Genomic DNA, 17155 nt, shown 5'->3' on the forward strand with positions numbered 1-17155 from the left:
GGGGAGATGGAGTGTGACTTGTAAAAGTCAGGCATATGTGGACATGTGCCAAATGCCACAAGCCATCCAGCTGGCCACACTCTGCATTACTTACAAGTACCTGCTTATAAGCTGGGTAATTTAGTATCACTCTATCTTACACTCAGCAACGCACCTTCCCTTTAATACAAACGGACATGATCTAAAACAGGATTTTTGAGTCAAAGGGCATTTCACTAGGAAAGCGAAGCCACAACAGAAACTGTTCGCTTTACTCAAACGTTTCATTGCTGCTTGAACTGTGACCTTGCTCCACTGCTGCGCATCTTTTGTGTGTTTCAATGTGCCTGGTATTTATCTCATGCTCTAGGCAGCTCATCATGTTTAAAAAACAAAATAAAGTCCTCAGACAGTCATTCAGATCTTCAAGTATCCAACCACATAATTCTGATATTAAACTACAAAAACAAAGCTAAACTACGCCATACTCCAGCTCTTAAGATCTGCCTCTTTGCCTATAGGCTATGAAAGTGTGTAACAAAAAATTGGTAAAGGAAAAATAAATCCTTTATGCTGTGATTTTCAATGGAGCCCAAGAGAGTTAGGCACCAGCCACCACTGAATTCTTTTAGGCTTCTTTGAAAATCAGTCTTGCATATAATGGAAACTAAATGTGTTGGGATCCCAGTTTTGTGGGTATGTTTGTGCTTGATGCACAGCACGAGAATTAACCAGCTAACTACCCAACTTGTGGGTGTAAACTGATGCCCATGGAAAATTGTGGATGCTTGTGAGAAGGTGGGCCTGTACGTGCAACACTTTGACAGCACTGTCTCTTACCTTTGATCTCCAAACGAACCTGGTTCTCTGCTTTACCCAGAATGTTGGTGGCGACGCAGGTGTAGATTCCCTGGTCCTCCTTCCGAGCCATGTTTATTTCCAAGCTCCCATTTTCATGCCTCTGGTAGTTCTCTCCATCCAGGGCGCTTCCCTGACCATTCTTAAACCTCATAACAATACAAGAAACTATTGTAAGAGGAAGCAGCAGCAGGAAGTGGCTCATTCCAAAGCCCATTGCAATCAGCAGTTCTGAGTGTTGGAATCCTTACCAGCGCAAAGTGGGGATCGGGGAGCCAAAGAATGGGCAGTCAAGGAGGGTCCTGTTATACTGAATCACTTTGATCAGCTGGTTCCGTGGGGCAAGAATCCGGGGAGGCACATCTTAAACAACAAAGAGCATCCCACCCATTGTTTCATGTTCTCTGTGTATATAAAATCTCCCCACTGTATTTTCCACTACATGCATCCGATGAAGTGAGCTGTAGCTCACGAAAGCTTATGCTCAAATAAATTTGTTAGTCTCTAAGGTGCCACAGGTACTCCTTTTCTTTTTGCAGATACAGACTAACACGGCTGCTACTCTGAAGCCTGTCAAAAGAGCATTTTGTGTCTTTAAAATCCCATGTGCTGTAACCACACCATCTCCCCATCTCTCCTCTCTAGTCACAGGACTCCCTCTTTTTCTTGCACCTCAAGTTCAAGTTCCTTCTTCAAGGCTTTGCAAAGCTCCCACATTTCCTCCTATCCCGTCCCTTCACTTTTACCCTTCCACTGCTCTCTCTGTCTCTTACTACCTTCTATTTATGGTCTTCCTGCCAACACCAGCCCTGATGCTTGGCGGTCCTGCCACCAGCATCCTTAACAATCTTAACCCACTACAGTTGCTATCTATCATGACTTAAATTAGCCAGAGATTTTGGGAATGGGAGATGGTGATTTCACCCATGAATTCAGAGATTACTGTTTTCTTATGAACACCTCTAGGCTGGGAAGTTAAAGAACTCCTGTGTTCACTGTAAAGACCTTCCCAATCCACCTCTGTAACACAGATATCAGCAGACCATCTGTAGCATTAGATAGTTACCCAGAACACTGACGAAGGCATTAGCCAGAAGGTAGCCATGTTCGTTGGAAGCATTACATTGGTACACGGCACTGCTGCCAATCTGGGTATCCCGAAATACAATGGTGTCTCCGGCCACTTCCCGACTTGGGTTGGGAGGAGCAGCTTCAGAACAAACAGAAGGAGGAAGAGAGAGCTCTTCAGTTTGCTATTAAACTTTACTTGGGTGGAAGGCTCCAAATCCCATTAACCACCCCCCGAGACATCCAACCCCCTGACCCCGCTTACAATTGGTTATCCTACTGAACATACCCAACAGAGCAAGCTGAGGATGGAGTAAAGCTTTTCAGAGTGCCAGCATGGGAGTCTGTGAAGTCCTCAGGTCATATGCAGACCAAGATCATTAGGGGCTATGCCCGGTGTCTGGCATGGCCTGTGGCCAATAGTGCTCATGTTCAGACACTGGCCCCTAGGGCACAGTGTGACTCTTTAACCCCAGCACAAAGCAGGGTGGTAATGCCTGGGAAATGCTGAGTTCATTATTTTGAGGAGGATTTATAGAGTCAATTTCAGTCTCAACCTGCTCCTCTCTGCCATCCACTCTATAGTGAGTGATTAGTGAGCAGGGGGAATGTAAATTATTATTTAAGGTAATCATATGGGCCATAGTTTAGGGTCTTTTATGTGGCCTAGACCTTATTTATATGACAGATGAGACGGTTACTCACCTTGTGCAGTAACTGAAGTTCTTCAAGATGCTTGTCCCTCTGGGTGCTCCACTATCCTCCCTCCTCCTCTCTACTTCAGAGGTTCACGCCGATTCTCTGGGGTAGAGAAGGAACTTGGGGACGGTTGGCTGCGCACCGCTATGTAACCACTCAGAGCAGCGTGAGACAGCTATGGCGCACACGCGGCCCAGTTGAGCACTGCTACTACAAATCTCCGATTACAAGAGCAGGGCGCCAAGACACCTTAAGTGGAGTACCCACAGGGACACTTCTTGAAGAATTATCAGTTAGCTTTTAAAAGACAGATGACCTTTCTCTCTAGTTTATCTGAAGTGACCAAAAGAGTTTAGCAGGATTAGTTTCAGGTCATTTTCGGTTTCTTTTTAGAAGGATCTTGTTGAAATGTGATTGCTCCATAATTCATAACCATGCATCTAAAGCCAATGAGCATTACAGAAGGATTCTGATGCAGAAGCAATGTTACATTAAGTTAGGCATTGATAATATTCTTCAATGATTCCATGACAAATTACTTTTAGTGAGGGAAATCAATAAAAATCCATTGTTTTAGGAACTAATCCTAAAATAGCAAGCGCTAGACATTACGTAACACACACAGATATCCAGTCATTTAGTTGCCTGAACTCTGTCACACCTATACACACTTAACTTTAAATTAAGACTCCTCTGTTCAACACAAATATTGGATTTTTCCTTGTTATTCTTGGTCTGTCCAGTCCAATGTTAATTTCATTCTAATCCTCATTGTAGTTTTCATCTCCTCATTAATGGAGGGGAGTGTATCTTGATGGGACTGAAGGATAACAAGAGAGCTACCGGCATGATGGACACCTGCCTGCACTCTTCTTGGCTCTGACCATTGCTACTGGTCATTTTTAAGTGCACCAAAAACTTTTTTTTTTTTTTGTTTTAAAGTGACCTTTGGTGTCACAGTTGTAACACTATCATAACTAGATCTTCCACTCATGGAAAGGATGATGAAAGACACCATGAGGAAGGCACATGCGCTTGAAACATCTCAAATAACTACGATCTTGAAAACACCCTTAGCATGACTCATGCTTATTATTTTTCCACCCTGAAAAGAGGAGCAATTTATATGAAATTCCTCATGTTTTGGTGCATGCTTCTATAATGAATATAATTCAGTCCCTGCTAGGGAGCCCCAAAGCCATCAGCTTGCTTACATTCTATGGGCTCTCCATTCACCAACCACTGGATTGTAGGCTTCGGGTTCCCGTTGGCTCGACACACGAGTCTACCATCTTCACCAGGGGCCAAAATAAGGTTTTGTGGTTCGTCCAACCAGTAAGGGGCCGCTTTAAAGACAGGAATGTGTATATAGACAAGTTATACATGCATTGTGGTTACCTCCGCTGAATTCCTCTCCATTATTTAGTTGTTGAAGCTGACACCACAGAAAGAGTTCCCCACCACATGCCACATGTAGGAAATGGGCCCTTCCCCAATGCGGAAGTGATGTCGCTGTAAGTCAAGTCCTCTATTTTAGCCACTAGAAAACAGATGTGCATTGGCTATGCTGAGTATTGAAGAGTAAAATCTCTACAGTCGACCTTTGCCTAATGTTCCTAGCCAATCCCAACCCTGGAGTGGCAGCCTCCCGACCTGAGGCCCAGAGGCCTACGTTTGTCTGCCAGAACAAGGATGTCAGACTTCCCTGAGCCCCTAGACTGTTTGCGGGCTCTGCCCTGCCTGACAGCCTGAGCCTATAAACACTTGGTTGCTCTGCCCTGCCTGAGGCCAGAGCCCTGGACTACCAGCCACTTGGCCCAGCCTAGAGGGCCAGGGCCTCAGAGGCTGCTAATCTCCCAACAATCTTGGCCTAGGGAGAGACCTGAGCATGAGGGGGGCATGGCCTCCCTCTGAGATGGATGGGGCGGGATGACCATGCACTCCTACGTGAGCTAAAAAAACAGCAAAAGAATTTTTTTCTACTGCATGATGTAAATTAATGTAGCTCTATTTAAAAAAAATATCCACTGAGCTATGCTGATTTTCACCAGCTGAGGACCTGGATCAGGAGATCAGTCTGGTTGAGATGCAAATGTGTGTGGGTATAGGCAAACATCCATCTCAGTTCCGCAAAGCACAGATTATCCCATTAGCATAGGTCTGAACAAACAAGAACAGCCCCCCTCACCCTCCCCATGGCTCTGGAATTCTAACGGCTCAAGTAATTTGAATGGTAGGATAAAAAATGACATACCCTTCACTCTCACTGAAATAGTGTGGCGGATGCTGCCCATTTTGTTGGACGCTAAGCAGAAGTATTCCCCAGAGTCTTCCTCAGAGACGTTGGTGATGCGAAGGGCCTTGTTAAAATTTTCCAACTTGGTTTTGTCCGTTGGGAGCTCTCCTCCTTTCTTGTACCACATGATATCTGGTGCTGGTCTAAGGAGGGGAGGACAGATTAGGGGTCATATCTGAGAGGAGGCTCGTCAAGACATGTACTGTACAGGAAACAAACAGATTTGGGGTCAGGAAGGAATTTTCCTCCAGGGCAGATTCGAAGAGGCCCTGGAGGTTTTTCGCCTTCCTCTGTAGCATGAGGCATGGGTCACGGGTCACTTGCTGGAGGATTCTCTGCTCCTTGAAGTCTTTAAACCATGATTTGAGGACTTCAATAGCTCAGACATAGGTGAGAGGTTTTTCGCAGGAGTGGGCGGGTGGGTGAGATTCTGTGGCCCGCGTTGTGCAGGAGGTCAGACTAGATGATCATAATGGTCCCTTTTGACCTTAATATCTATGAATCTATGAGATTCCTCCAAATTCAGAACCACTTAAACCAGTCCCCTTAGATTTCATCCTCCCAATGGTTTCCACAGATGACTCACTCTCCTTCCCTCCTGACTTACACCAGGATCTTGATCAAGGATCCTGACCTTCACTAACACCACTAGGAATGAATTTCTGACTCATGGATACTACTCAATCTCTTCTGCATAGTTTTAGCTGGTGCACACTCCTGTAGCCAGACCTGGCCAGTTGGGCATTCACAAGGACTACAGTGGGGCCTGTTTCCCTATATTTGGTAGGACACTGTTTCATGTGTCACTACATCCCCAAAGTGGACAAATAAAAGGAAATTGATCTAACACAGAGAAAACAGAAACATAGTGTCACCCGCTTCCACTTTTGTGATGCATCTTTCCACCTCTTGCCCATAGGACATTTGCAGTTACCTGTCCTTCCATTGGGGAGCAAGACACCGTGGACTGGATCCTACTTTCACTGAAGTGAATAGCAAAAGTGGAGCATCAGGGACTGTACAGTTTGCTTACTACCCAGAGCAGAACAGATAAGGAGATGCCAGAAACCATTCCCCCTCCCCCCTGGGGCAAGTGGTACGTACACTCCTGAAGCAATGCACTCGAGTAAGAGGTCCACCCCTCTCAGCACTATCTGGTTGCTTGAGGTCCCGTAGGGATACATGAAGCTGGGGGTCGTTTCCATAACCCCTCGGGCTGAAATCAGCAGAGAAAAAAAAACAGACCACTTTTAAAATCTCCTCCTCCATGCCGTTTCTACCAGCAATACACAGAACTGCCTGAGTGGAGAGAAGCGATATAGCAACAGGGGAAGAAAGTATCTGTAGCATCATGAGTGCACACGGTACTTTACTAAGTTAGCTGGTTTTCACGACCATCTTGCAGGACTGTAGTAGGTCATCAGACCATCATCCCAATAAAGCTGGTTCTACTTGGATTCATGTGGATGCACCAATGTTCCACATCAAGCTGAACGAACCCAGAATAGAACCACATAACTTCCCTTCCGTCAGCGTTATGGGACCAGTTGCTACACAAGGGTTTGCCAACACACTGAGCTCAGAAGGAATTATGTCCGATTAATAAAGTGCTCCAACTCAAAGCATCTAGAGGGAAATCTGATGATGAATTTTAAGCAATGTTGGTTATGAAATACAATCCGTGCCAAACCAAATTAAGGCCAGATTTGGCATTCAGGCCTTGATCCGGCAAAGCACTTAAGAAAATGTGCAACTTTAGCATCACTGCATACACACATGCTTAAGTGCACTGCTGGATGATCCCCTCAGTTATCCCAGTGCAAGACCCTACCATGGTCTATTGGCCGGATAAGTGTAAATTAGGGCAGAATCTGGCCCTTAATTTCTCTCTTTGATATGGTTAACAAAGAAAAAAGTTGTTAAAGGAAATTCTGTGGACAGAGTGTATAAAATCTCATCTGTAGTTGGGCATCTGACATGGTTCCATATACCATTTCCATAAGGAAACCAGAGACACGAGACTGACATGGAATCACTATATGAACAGGTATAAAACTGGCTAAAACAAAAGTGCAGCTCAGAAACAAGATTAACAATTTAGGGTTAGTTTAGGAAGAGATACTGAGTTGTATTCTACTAGCGTGTGTTCTGGATCTGATACTTCAGTATAAGCCAACTCCTTTCATCCTTATCCAGTCAAGACCCCTGTTGGCTGCTCAGTGGGAATTTTGTCTGCATAAGGACTGTAGGATTTGACCCAGGCCTCAATAGGATTTTGATGCAGTAGACGAGTACGCTACTTAATTTTGTAGATTAATTGGAGCTGAAGCGGTAGAGCTCACAAACAATTTGGTGGACGGAATTAAAACACAGTAGAATCTTGGAAGGAGAAGTTGGCTGAAATCAAATGAGATTTTAAAATAACAAAAGACAAAGTGCTTCATGTAGGACACAGTAATCCAACACACAAATGGAGGCATTTACTATACTGGCCAGGCAGTAGTACCACACAAGAGGATGTGGGTATGAGCAGGAAAATAAGTTGGAGTGACAGTGTTGTCGAGGCCTGTAATAAGGGTGAGGTGATTATTCTGCTCTATTTAGTAACTTTTAGGCCTAAAATGGGTATCGTTCTTTAAAAAACAAAATGAAATTGGAGAGCACAGAGGACAGTGACAAAAACTACAAACAATTAGACAAGGCAACCTAAGAGGAAAGTTTAAGGGAACTAGGGAAAGGTTAGAGAGAAGGCAACTGAGAAGAGACATGACCACTGTCTACAGATACATAAAGGTCTTTCTGTTAAAGATGATTGTAGTTATTAACTTACAACCATGAGGACATAAGATGCAATGGGCTCAGAACAGCAGTAGTGGAAGTGGAACAAAATGGCCAAGGGTAGGTGATGGATTATCAACAATGGGAGACATTCAAGGCTAGAGGAGATGTTGAGTTAGAAAGGGATAATGGGCCCAACTCTGCTATGATGGATGAGTAGGAGTGGAAGTAGCTGGCCCCCTCTGACCCAAAAGATTCTTTAGCTCAATAACCAGCACACATCAGAAATACAGCTCAAGTCAGTTATGCCCAGTGTGTGCCTGTGAGAGCAAGAGGGGGGGATTCTGTGGTACCCGTAGGATCACACATATCTGAGGAGCATCCTATCTGACAGGCTAGTAACTGTTTTTTATTGTTTGTTTCTTAAGGGGAGGGACTGGGATGACAAGGGAAAACAATTTGTGGCGTTCACTCCATTAAGACATCAGGAAAGGTTTGTGATCAGACCCCTCAAAAGAAAAGCTACCTGCAGCCCAAACCACAGCTTCCCAATTGGCTCTGAGCCTACCACACCACAGCTGCGCACACACATCACATGACTTTTAAAATACAAAATGATTAATGGTCAACAAGTGCTGGTGAGACGGTTAGTCAATTATTCGGTTAATGGATTACCACCACGTACAAGCCTTGACCTTACCTTGACGATACAGTACATTTACCAATGCCGTAGACAGATACACATATTTAACTTCTTTCTTACCACTTGATAAGCTCCCTTTCCTAGTTAAGGCAGCCCTACAATACCAGCCCAACACTAGCGTATGAAGGCGAGGTTGCAAACATAGTGGCTGGTGTTATGAAGGCAATACTTGTCTACAGCTACCACGCCATGGTAACAGCATTTCTGGAGGTATTTCCTATTTTACACAGAGAGATGCGGGAAATACGTCCTCTTTGACACTACTCAGTAGGCAAATGTTCATTTTCATGGCAATCACTGTATGGTATAGGTCTAAACAGGGTGCATGTCTCACTTCAACAAGTATTTTGTTTGTTCGGGAGCCAGGGAAGGTACCAGTCAGGGAAGAGAAGCAGTACAAGCAATTTTACCAGCCATATATTAATGATGACAATTAAAAAAAAAAGGAAGGGAAATTAGTATCCTGTCCCAGTTCTTTTAAAGCACCCTACAAACACACTGGGGAGCTCATAATAAGGTTCTGTCTTAGTACATCTGATAAACATTTGCCATTTAACATTAGGGTGCTGCAGAAATCATTCCAGGCAGACATAAACTTCCAATTCCAGATTTGTGGGGACAGTGACAGACAGAAAATGTCAGCCTGCTAGAAAAGTCTCAGTCCATTTCTTTGGTTGGAACATGGAAATAAATAAATAAATAAATTGGAAGTGGATTTTTATACCTGCTCTGCTAGTCATACACCCCGTTATTGCCACTATTGTTCATCTATACAAAATAAACCTCAAGCAGGCGTGATCAGGATAGTTTAAAACAACCACGTAACTTCAGTGCCCGCAGCCCCAAGCACTGAAGTGCTAATCAAAGGCATTTTTATTATTTTCATATATTAACCTTACAGATTTTAAAATTTGGAAACAGCTTGCAGAACATTTAATTTCTACTAAGAACCTTGAAAGAGGAGTTAGATACACATTTAGAAGCTGTATCTATTTGCTTTCTGTACAGCGAGCCACCTTTAAAAAGTTTTCCACTGGTTTGAAATAATTCTATCATTTCCAGTGGAGTTCCTTATCTTAAAGGCAAGAAATTTCTGGCGCCGGTGAATCTTTCCAACTAGTAGAATGTTAATAATGATGATACTTAGCTCTTATATAGCACTTCTCATCCAGAGATCTCAAAGGACTTTACAAAGGATGTTAACTATCATCATCTCCCTTTTACTGAAAGGGAAACCAACGTACAGACACTTTAAGCCCACCCACTAAATAGGCTTTGAGAAGACGATAGCCATTTACTCATTATCAGCCTGGGGTTTAGGTTCAAGACGGATATGTGGCTAGCATTCAGGTCTGGATTACATGATGATGATAATCTCAGGAATTGCTCCCATAACAGTTTTACCCTAAGATCGGACCCTGATCTTATTACATTTCCACCGTATTAGGGTAAAGTTTCAGAAGATGCACCTGCTGCAATTTTGGGTGTGATCTAAGAGAGATGCAGAGGAATGGAAATTGAAGCAAGGTGTTCTTTTGGTCACCAGCTCTGGGGGAGATGTGGGGGCAGGCACTGCTGCATCAGGGCTCTAACTGCATGAAAGTTGGTGGGATTTTTAGGAGACCCCTGATAGCGAAGTTCGATAATAATGAAGCTTTTCGTATATGCATATAATGCCACGCCCCAAATATCAGGATGAAAACACCCCTCTACTCTTTAGCTGCTTCCTTCAATAACAGGTCAGCTCCCGTGATTGTTCAGTGTCTAACTGCAATTCTCAGGATCCACATGCAAGGTAGCATAGACATAGATATCTGGCTCCTCGGAGAGCTGCTCTGTTGGCAGCTCCTGCCTCCGGCATGGTCGCATACAGTGGACATTGTTGTGGGGACGGGAGAGGAAGCAGCTTCCAGCAGCTTCGCTGTAGCACACGCACGGCAAGTTTGCCATGTAATCTCCATCCCAACACACTGTCCACGGGCTGTACTAGTGGGAAGCTCTGCACAAGCTTTCTCTGACACTGGGCTGCTGAGGAGGTTGCCAAGGACTTTAGAATGTGACAGGATCTCAGCTGGTGGTCATCTAAGCATTCAGAAGATGCTGGAGCATCCATTCCCTCCTTGGTGCACAGCTAGAGCCCTGCAAATCCGCGGCCCATTTGTGCGGATCAGATGCGGATACAAATTTTGTATCTACAGCCCTGCAAATCCACTGATATCTGTAGACTATTTTTGCGGCTCGGATGTGGATACACATCTCCTGTTAACTGGACTGATGCATGTGTCTCAGGAGCAGATGCTTTCCACTACCTTTTATGCTTCTGCAGACGGGGAGTTATCCATAGAGGGGGCAGCAATTTAAATATGTGCCAGGGGAGGGCCAATGGGTCTGGGTTTAGGGTTTTGCTACAATTTCTGTTGTATTCTTCAAGAGCGAAGAGCTATTTAATACTAAGTGGTGGTGCTAGCCCTTCTGGCTGTCAAAGGAGGGCTATCCACTGCTGTCTCATTGAGCCTGTATACAAACTCAGACACAGCACTAAGAGGTATGCACATCCCTTGTTCATCTGAATGGGGCATTGCTTTGTGTCCAGCTACTGTTCCTCCTGAACCCCAATGGACGTTCATGGTGCAGCTGGATGTTCCATTTACTGAGCAGTCAACTTGGCAATCTTCCCTCTCATACATAGCCCTTACTCATGCAAGGAAACCCACTGATGCAAATGGAACTCCTTGCATGAGTAAGGGATGCAGGTTTGTGCACCCAACAGGGGAACCTAAGTACCACAGCTAGATGCTATGGCACAAAGTTTTGATCTGAGTCCACATGCCGTAACCGAGAGCCCTATAAAAACTGCTCCCGCTGCCTTCAAAAATCTGCTATTTGGTAGTAATCTTGGCAGCAGGAAGGGGTTTATACAGTAGGCTGGAGCAGATGGGTCTCTTTTGACTCTAAGGATCAACAGAAGGTGAGGGGAGGAGGTGGAGGAAGGGGAAAAAAGCCAACACATATACGTGACTGGTGTCAACTCAGTTACTCCAGTACAATGAAACCTGCGCTAAGGATCCAGAAGTGCAGCAGGTCCTCCTCCATTCCCTTCCCCAAATTTTGAATAGCCATTTAAAAGTATCCCTAAAGTTTCTGCAGTCACGTCCAGCCAAGTGCCTGACTTTTACTTATGGCAATTTGCACTGCAGAAAGACGTTACAGCTATAAAACTTTTCTCTGCAGGTTTACTTTTTACATGAAACTGGTTTGGGCAAATAATCCAATTTGAATGACTAATTAGACACATTTTTCTGTTCGCTAATTTAGCATGATTTTCTCAAATCGATTAGTTATTAAAATAAATTTTCAGAGTAATTTCTAAGAACAATTCTTGGTCTGTAGTTCACTTGTCTACAGTTGATTGGGAGGGTCTGGCATGGAAAGTTAGAGCTGTTGGATTAGACACACAAGGTCACCTAATATGTTTCTTTTCCCCTGATTGGAGGAGCTCAACTCTTGGGGCATGTCTACACTTCAAGCTGGAGATATGACGTCCAGCTCAGGTGCTAGTTCACTAGGAATACCAATGGCTTGGACAGGACAATGGGCTAGCTGCCCCCAGAACCTATGGTCCTGGGCAGGAATGTACTCAGGGCAGCTAGCCTGTCCTGCCACTGTGGCTAGGTCACTCAGAGCTAAAGTGCAGACATCTACATGGGCTGGAAATTACAATCCCCAGGTCAAAGTGCAGAGGGACCCTTAGATTCAGTTTTCCTGTGCGGAAACTCACAGAGAGGAATTCAAAATTCTGTTCCTCTTATGCAGTTTGTGTTACCTTCCTGGCAGAAAAATCTCTGTCCCTAGATTATTTGAGGAGAGTGAACACAAAAATGGTGCAAACAGTGTAAAGGGATTCACTTAGAAATTCAAACTTCTATTTATTTAAACGGCATTTGTCCAGCTTCATTAGCCAATGAGTATTAATCAGATACATTTTAAAGGACAATTCTCTATAGGATTTTGTCTCCATTTTCCCATGGATTTATACCTACTCACAGGCACAGAGGAGAAATCTCCTACTTCCATCGTATGGAGACTTGAATCAGTTTATGTAACAACCACTGCTCCTATTGGAGCTAATTTCACTCTTGACCATTCAAAGCCATCCATACTGGGCATAACTAGTCTTCTCCCATTTCAGGGGCATCCCTGACTTCAGTTAAACACAGCATATCTTCTGACACTGCTACTTGCTTAGCAGGGTGTTTACATTGCCAGCACCGTTCTGGGTTTCTAACATGCCAAATCCCCCTCAATAGTTCTTGAGACAGTTTTCACTCAAACAAAAAAATCCACATTTCAAGAATGAGTTCCCTCCCTCACCCATACGGCATCCCTATTACTCAGAGAGCTCTCAGCAAGTCTCATACAGGGAGATACAAAAGGGGTGGGGGATGTGAATCCTCTCTTGGCCATCTCATTTGGCAGCAAATCATGGCAGAAAGCGCATTTCAATACTCTTGCAAGATTTTATCCAACTTGCTTAGACTTCTGCAGTCAGGCAATATGTTGCCAAAAAAAACCCTGCAAGATTTTCAATTGCTTAAGCAGCAGTATTCCCTATTCTTCCTGATAGTGCAAAGCTTCTACCTGATTTGGAATTCACCTGCTTTGCAGAGCTTTGCTACCTTTCTGATCTAGATAATTCTCCAAGCCATTAGTAGGATGATAGCGTCACAATAACATGCCCATATTACTGCTATTTTCCTCCTTTGGTTGATGACAATGAAATGGCGATCTGATTATAAGGTGGCAGACCTTCTTTGGTCCAGATTCTCTGCTGCTGGGGCCACTAGTGACCTGGTTACTGCTCCCTGATTTCCTGCCCAGCCTTGAATGCACTGGGGGCTGCTCTGCCAGGCACCAAGGAACTGTACGAGACAGTGTCTCTCTCTCCTGCAATGCACATCCTGCTGCGGGATGCAGAGGGGGAGGATAAGAGCTTTAGCATAAGAGTCAGCTATGCTGGCTGTATGCCTAAAAGGGACTCCCCAATGGCAGGGTTCTCCTTAGCTGGGGGTGAAAGGTCTGTCCTCCCTCTGCTCAGGCAGTGCAAAGCAAGACACCTTGAGGAGGGAGGGTCTGAAGAGTGCTCAGACTGAAAGCATGGAGAACCTTTGCATTCTAGCTACCTGAGCGTGAGGACACCACTAGGGGTTGCCTGTGCATATCTGCGGGCAGAACGTAGTCCCTTGTGTTAAGCAAAAGTCCTCTTATGGTTTCAGAGGAAATGGAATCTCTCTCATTATTCTGGAGTCAGTTTCATCCCTGAATAGTCTAATGAGGGGGGAATGATACAGGCTGCATCAGCACTGGGGACATTCTCCCCCAGAGCAGCCCAAACATAACCATGAAAGGCATACTCTGAATTCACTGCATTTGGGCACATCCTCCCACTTCCTCAGCAGCAATATCTTGGGGTATATCTGCCGGAGCTTACAAAGACTGTTATGAACCAGTTTCCAGCACTTTATGCAAACATCCTCCCTCACTACACCACTGAATGAAATAAACCCAGGCCCCCCACTATTATTTACATTATCACATCACTTCCACGACATTCTCAATTTATTTCAGAAGGAAGATCATGCCCTGGGGAGCTCAGCAATTGTGCCTCTGAAGCATAATTTATGAGTATGCTGTGGGCTTCCCCCAACAAATGTATTCTCCTGAGGTAGTTTTTCTGCTCAGACAAAGGGGAGAGAAAGAATCTTCAAAAAGCATTCAAAACATGCATAACACCACTACAAAGAAACACATTACCATACTTTTCAGAAAACCATACATTTCTTTTCCCTTCTCAATGCCTACATTTAGCTGCAAATATAATAGATGCGCTTTCTGAATGGTGAGAAATATTGGATTTTCTTTTTAAGTTTTCTGCTCTTTGGAAAGGGGATCCTATTTGCAGTAGAAATGGGGATTTGGATTCAATTTGGCCAAACCTCCTTGTTGTTTGGGCTTTGTTTTGGTTCATACTCAATTAATCCAAATGCCCCTAATCTGGGGGTTCAGATAATTGATCAGCTTTAATTTTCAATAATTTGGACACTGTATGATATTTTAGGGGGTTTTCTCCCCTCCATGTGCAGTATTTATTAAGTTGAAACTATAAGTACAAAATCAGAACAGGACTACATATATATGGTGTGTAGGTGCATATATATATATATATATATATATATATAAAAATATTGCTAACTTGTTCGCTCAATTGCCTTGTCAGTTTCAATGACCAACTAGTGGGTGTTAACACAAGAGTAAGTTGGGTTAGGTAGAAAGGAGTTAGAACATGAAGTTCTCCAGAAGTCAGTGTTGACTCACCACTGTACATGTCAGTGTGATTTCGAAAAGACGTTTCATTATGGGGATTCTCTGTAATAAACAAAAGAACATGAGCGCACCAAAGGCAACAAAGCAAGCACTGAGTAACGGAAGGCGTAACGGAGGAACGCAAGAAAGCAGGAATGAAATACCAAGACCAGAACACAAAATGATTTTGGAAACGTAAAAATACTGCAGCTATGCAACACAAGCACACAAAATATTCCGAAAAGAACAACAGTCCGGAAAGAAAGAAACAGCAACATAAGACAGCAATGAAAGGAGAAAGGACTGCTTCATTCCTACAAGATGTAGAATCAAAACAAAATATAAAAATAAAATATCAACTAAAGGTTTCATAAACACTTTCTGCAATTTAAGTGTTTGATTCTTTTGGTATAAAGAGAGTGTCTGTATCTTTGAAAAATCCAGTTCCAATGTGAGACAAGTGGCTATTTTGCTCTTGATTCCTTGAACACATGAGGGAAGCATGTTTCTTGCTATTTTATGTCCATATAAAACATAGGTTGGCTAAGCCACAGCACAACCACACAGAAAGGTGTGATAAAAATTAACAAAATTAGGATTTAAAAGTAGTTAACTGTAAAATCCTTTTAATTAAAAGTATTTTAAAGTGCATTGTGTCTCATAAAAATCCACTATTCACTAACACACATCCATCAGTCGGTGACAGGCACTCAAATCTAACAACTCTATTTTATGAAGAACATTAATTGGCATTACAGGATTGCTGGATAATAGCTAGAAACATGGGCCAAGATCCACAGCTGGGGTAAATCAGCATTGCTCCAATGAACAATGCTGATATACACCACCTTAGGTTCTGTCCTCACATTTTTAAAATGTATCTTATATTAAATGCTGATTTGGGATCTGCTAAGAGTGATCAGATTTTAAAAAGAGATGCTACACAGCCATCTTACGACATCATCTAATGAACAGAAAGTTTTAGAACATTTAAAAACTGGGTACATTGGTTACAAGAAGAGTCACTGCCCTGAAGCTTAAACATCAACAACATACATCATCTGTTTCGGAAGGGTTAAGATGACTCATCAGGGGTCCAAGAGCTACACGAATCAAGTGGGATTAGGTTTGGAACAAGAATGCAGTCCTACCTCAGTCCACTACAGGAAAAAGTACAGCCTTATCTTTCTACTGAATTTTTACAAACTGCAGGGGCAATTTTCTTCCCTCCCATATGGAATGTAAATAATGGAAATTTAATGTAATCATTTTTCAACAGCTAGATTACTCATTTCTTAAAAGTAGCCAACACCCATAAGGCACATCTCTCTCAACAGCTTTAGACAAAAAAAAAACAACAAAAAACACCCAAATTCAACCTCTTTGAATGTGATATATACAAAGAATTTATTATTGTAACAGCCAGAAAATTAGAACTTCAGTCCACCTTCTATTCAGGGGCCTCCAGGGGGCTTTTGGGATGAAATTTGCATGCTATAATAAAGCCGACATTTCCAAGGGAAGACTTAAGAGAGAGTCCAGTATAATTGGAAGCCACAGTGCAGCAGCCTTAATGAGCCTTTTAAAGGGCCTGAGAGAATGGATGCTGTAGAGATATCTAGATGAAGAATAGCTATCCTACGTGGGTTAGCGTTTACAGCTAAGCATAGACTTCTTAGAGCTCGTCAATTCATCAATAGTTTGTTCTGCACATTCTTTCCTTCAGTCTATTAATATATACAGCTACATCCTCAGCTGGTGCCAACGAGCCCAGTTCCATTGTCTTTGGTGCTGCTACACCCATTTACACCAACTGAGAACCTGGCCCTTTTTTTGCAGCTCAATGTTTTCATTCTTCGACCATCTGTGTAAGTGGATAATTTATCTGAATGTTATTCATCTGTGACTATTCCCATCAATCGGCCAAGAATCTATGTACTTAGCCTTTGTCAGTCACTAAATACTTACGGCCCAGCTCACCTCAGTCTTATTCCTAAGCCCACATGGGGGAGAGAGCACAACAAAGCAGGTAGAATGCTCTCTGCCTGTTTTGATTCTCATGTCAAGTTTTATGCCGTACTGGGGCTCCACTAATTTCAACATACACTGATGTGAGATCACAGTCGAGCCCTACCATCCGGCTCTGGCAGTGTTCTACTCTCACTTTGCAGAGCTCTAAATACGCTCGAGCTGTTCCACAATGTGTAGTATGGTACCTATTGAAAAGCCATATTCCTCCTCCTCTCAAACTATGGCAAATGCTTCTTTAACAGAGCTCCTGTTCCTCTAATTCGGTGGCTGCTTGCCTAGCATAACATGACCCTCCAATCACGTGTTCAAGGCGTGCTGTACCATTCCAAGTTCTCGCGTCTGCTGGCTGCTCCTGGAAGGGTGTGCGGAGGCTTTCAAATGCA

The 17155-nt window shown here is 43.4% G+C and overlaps 1 protein-coding gene across 21 annotated transcripts in view; it reads right to left on the bottom strand.

Moving 5' to 3' along the window:
- Window positions 1-17155, bottom strand: part of NFASC (neurofascin) — a 184621-nt gene that overhangs the window by 73368 nt on the left and 94098 nt on the right. For 19 of the 21 annotated variants that reach the window (XR_012665721.1, XM_075122073.1, XM_075122076.1 and 16 more), the window contains 7 exons: window positions 14754-14804; window positions 6005-6116; window positions 4859-5043; window positions 3819-3950; window positions 1904-2047; window positions 1089-1200; window positions 820-986 (listed from right to left, as the gene is read on the bottom strand). Coding sequence is in view for 20 of the 21 variants with exons in the window: in XM_075122073.1 (XP_074978174.1) it covers window positions 820-986; window positions 1089-1200; window positions 1904-2047; window positions 3819-3950; window positions 4859-5043; window positions 6005-6116; window positions 14754-14804 (903 nt within the window). In the remaining variant the exon portion in view is untranslated. The remainder of the gene's footprint in view (window positions 1-819; window positions 987-1088; window positions 1201-1903; window positions 2048-3818; window positions 3951-4858; window positions 5044-6004; window positions 6117-14753; window positions 14805-17155) is intronic. The other 2 variants (XM_075122081.1, XM_075122082.1) reach the window with 1 other exon arrangement.

This window comes from Caretta caretta, chromosome 21 (assembly GCF_965140235.1).
Source record: "Caretta caretta isolate rCarCar2 chromosome 21, rCarCar1.hap1, whole genome shotgun sequence".
NCBI lineage: Eukaryota > Metazoa > Chordata > Testudines > Cheloniidae > Caretta > Caretta caretta.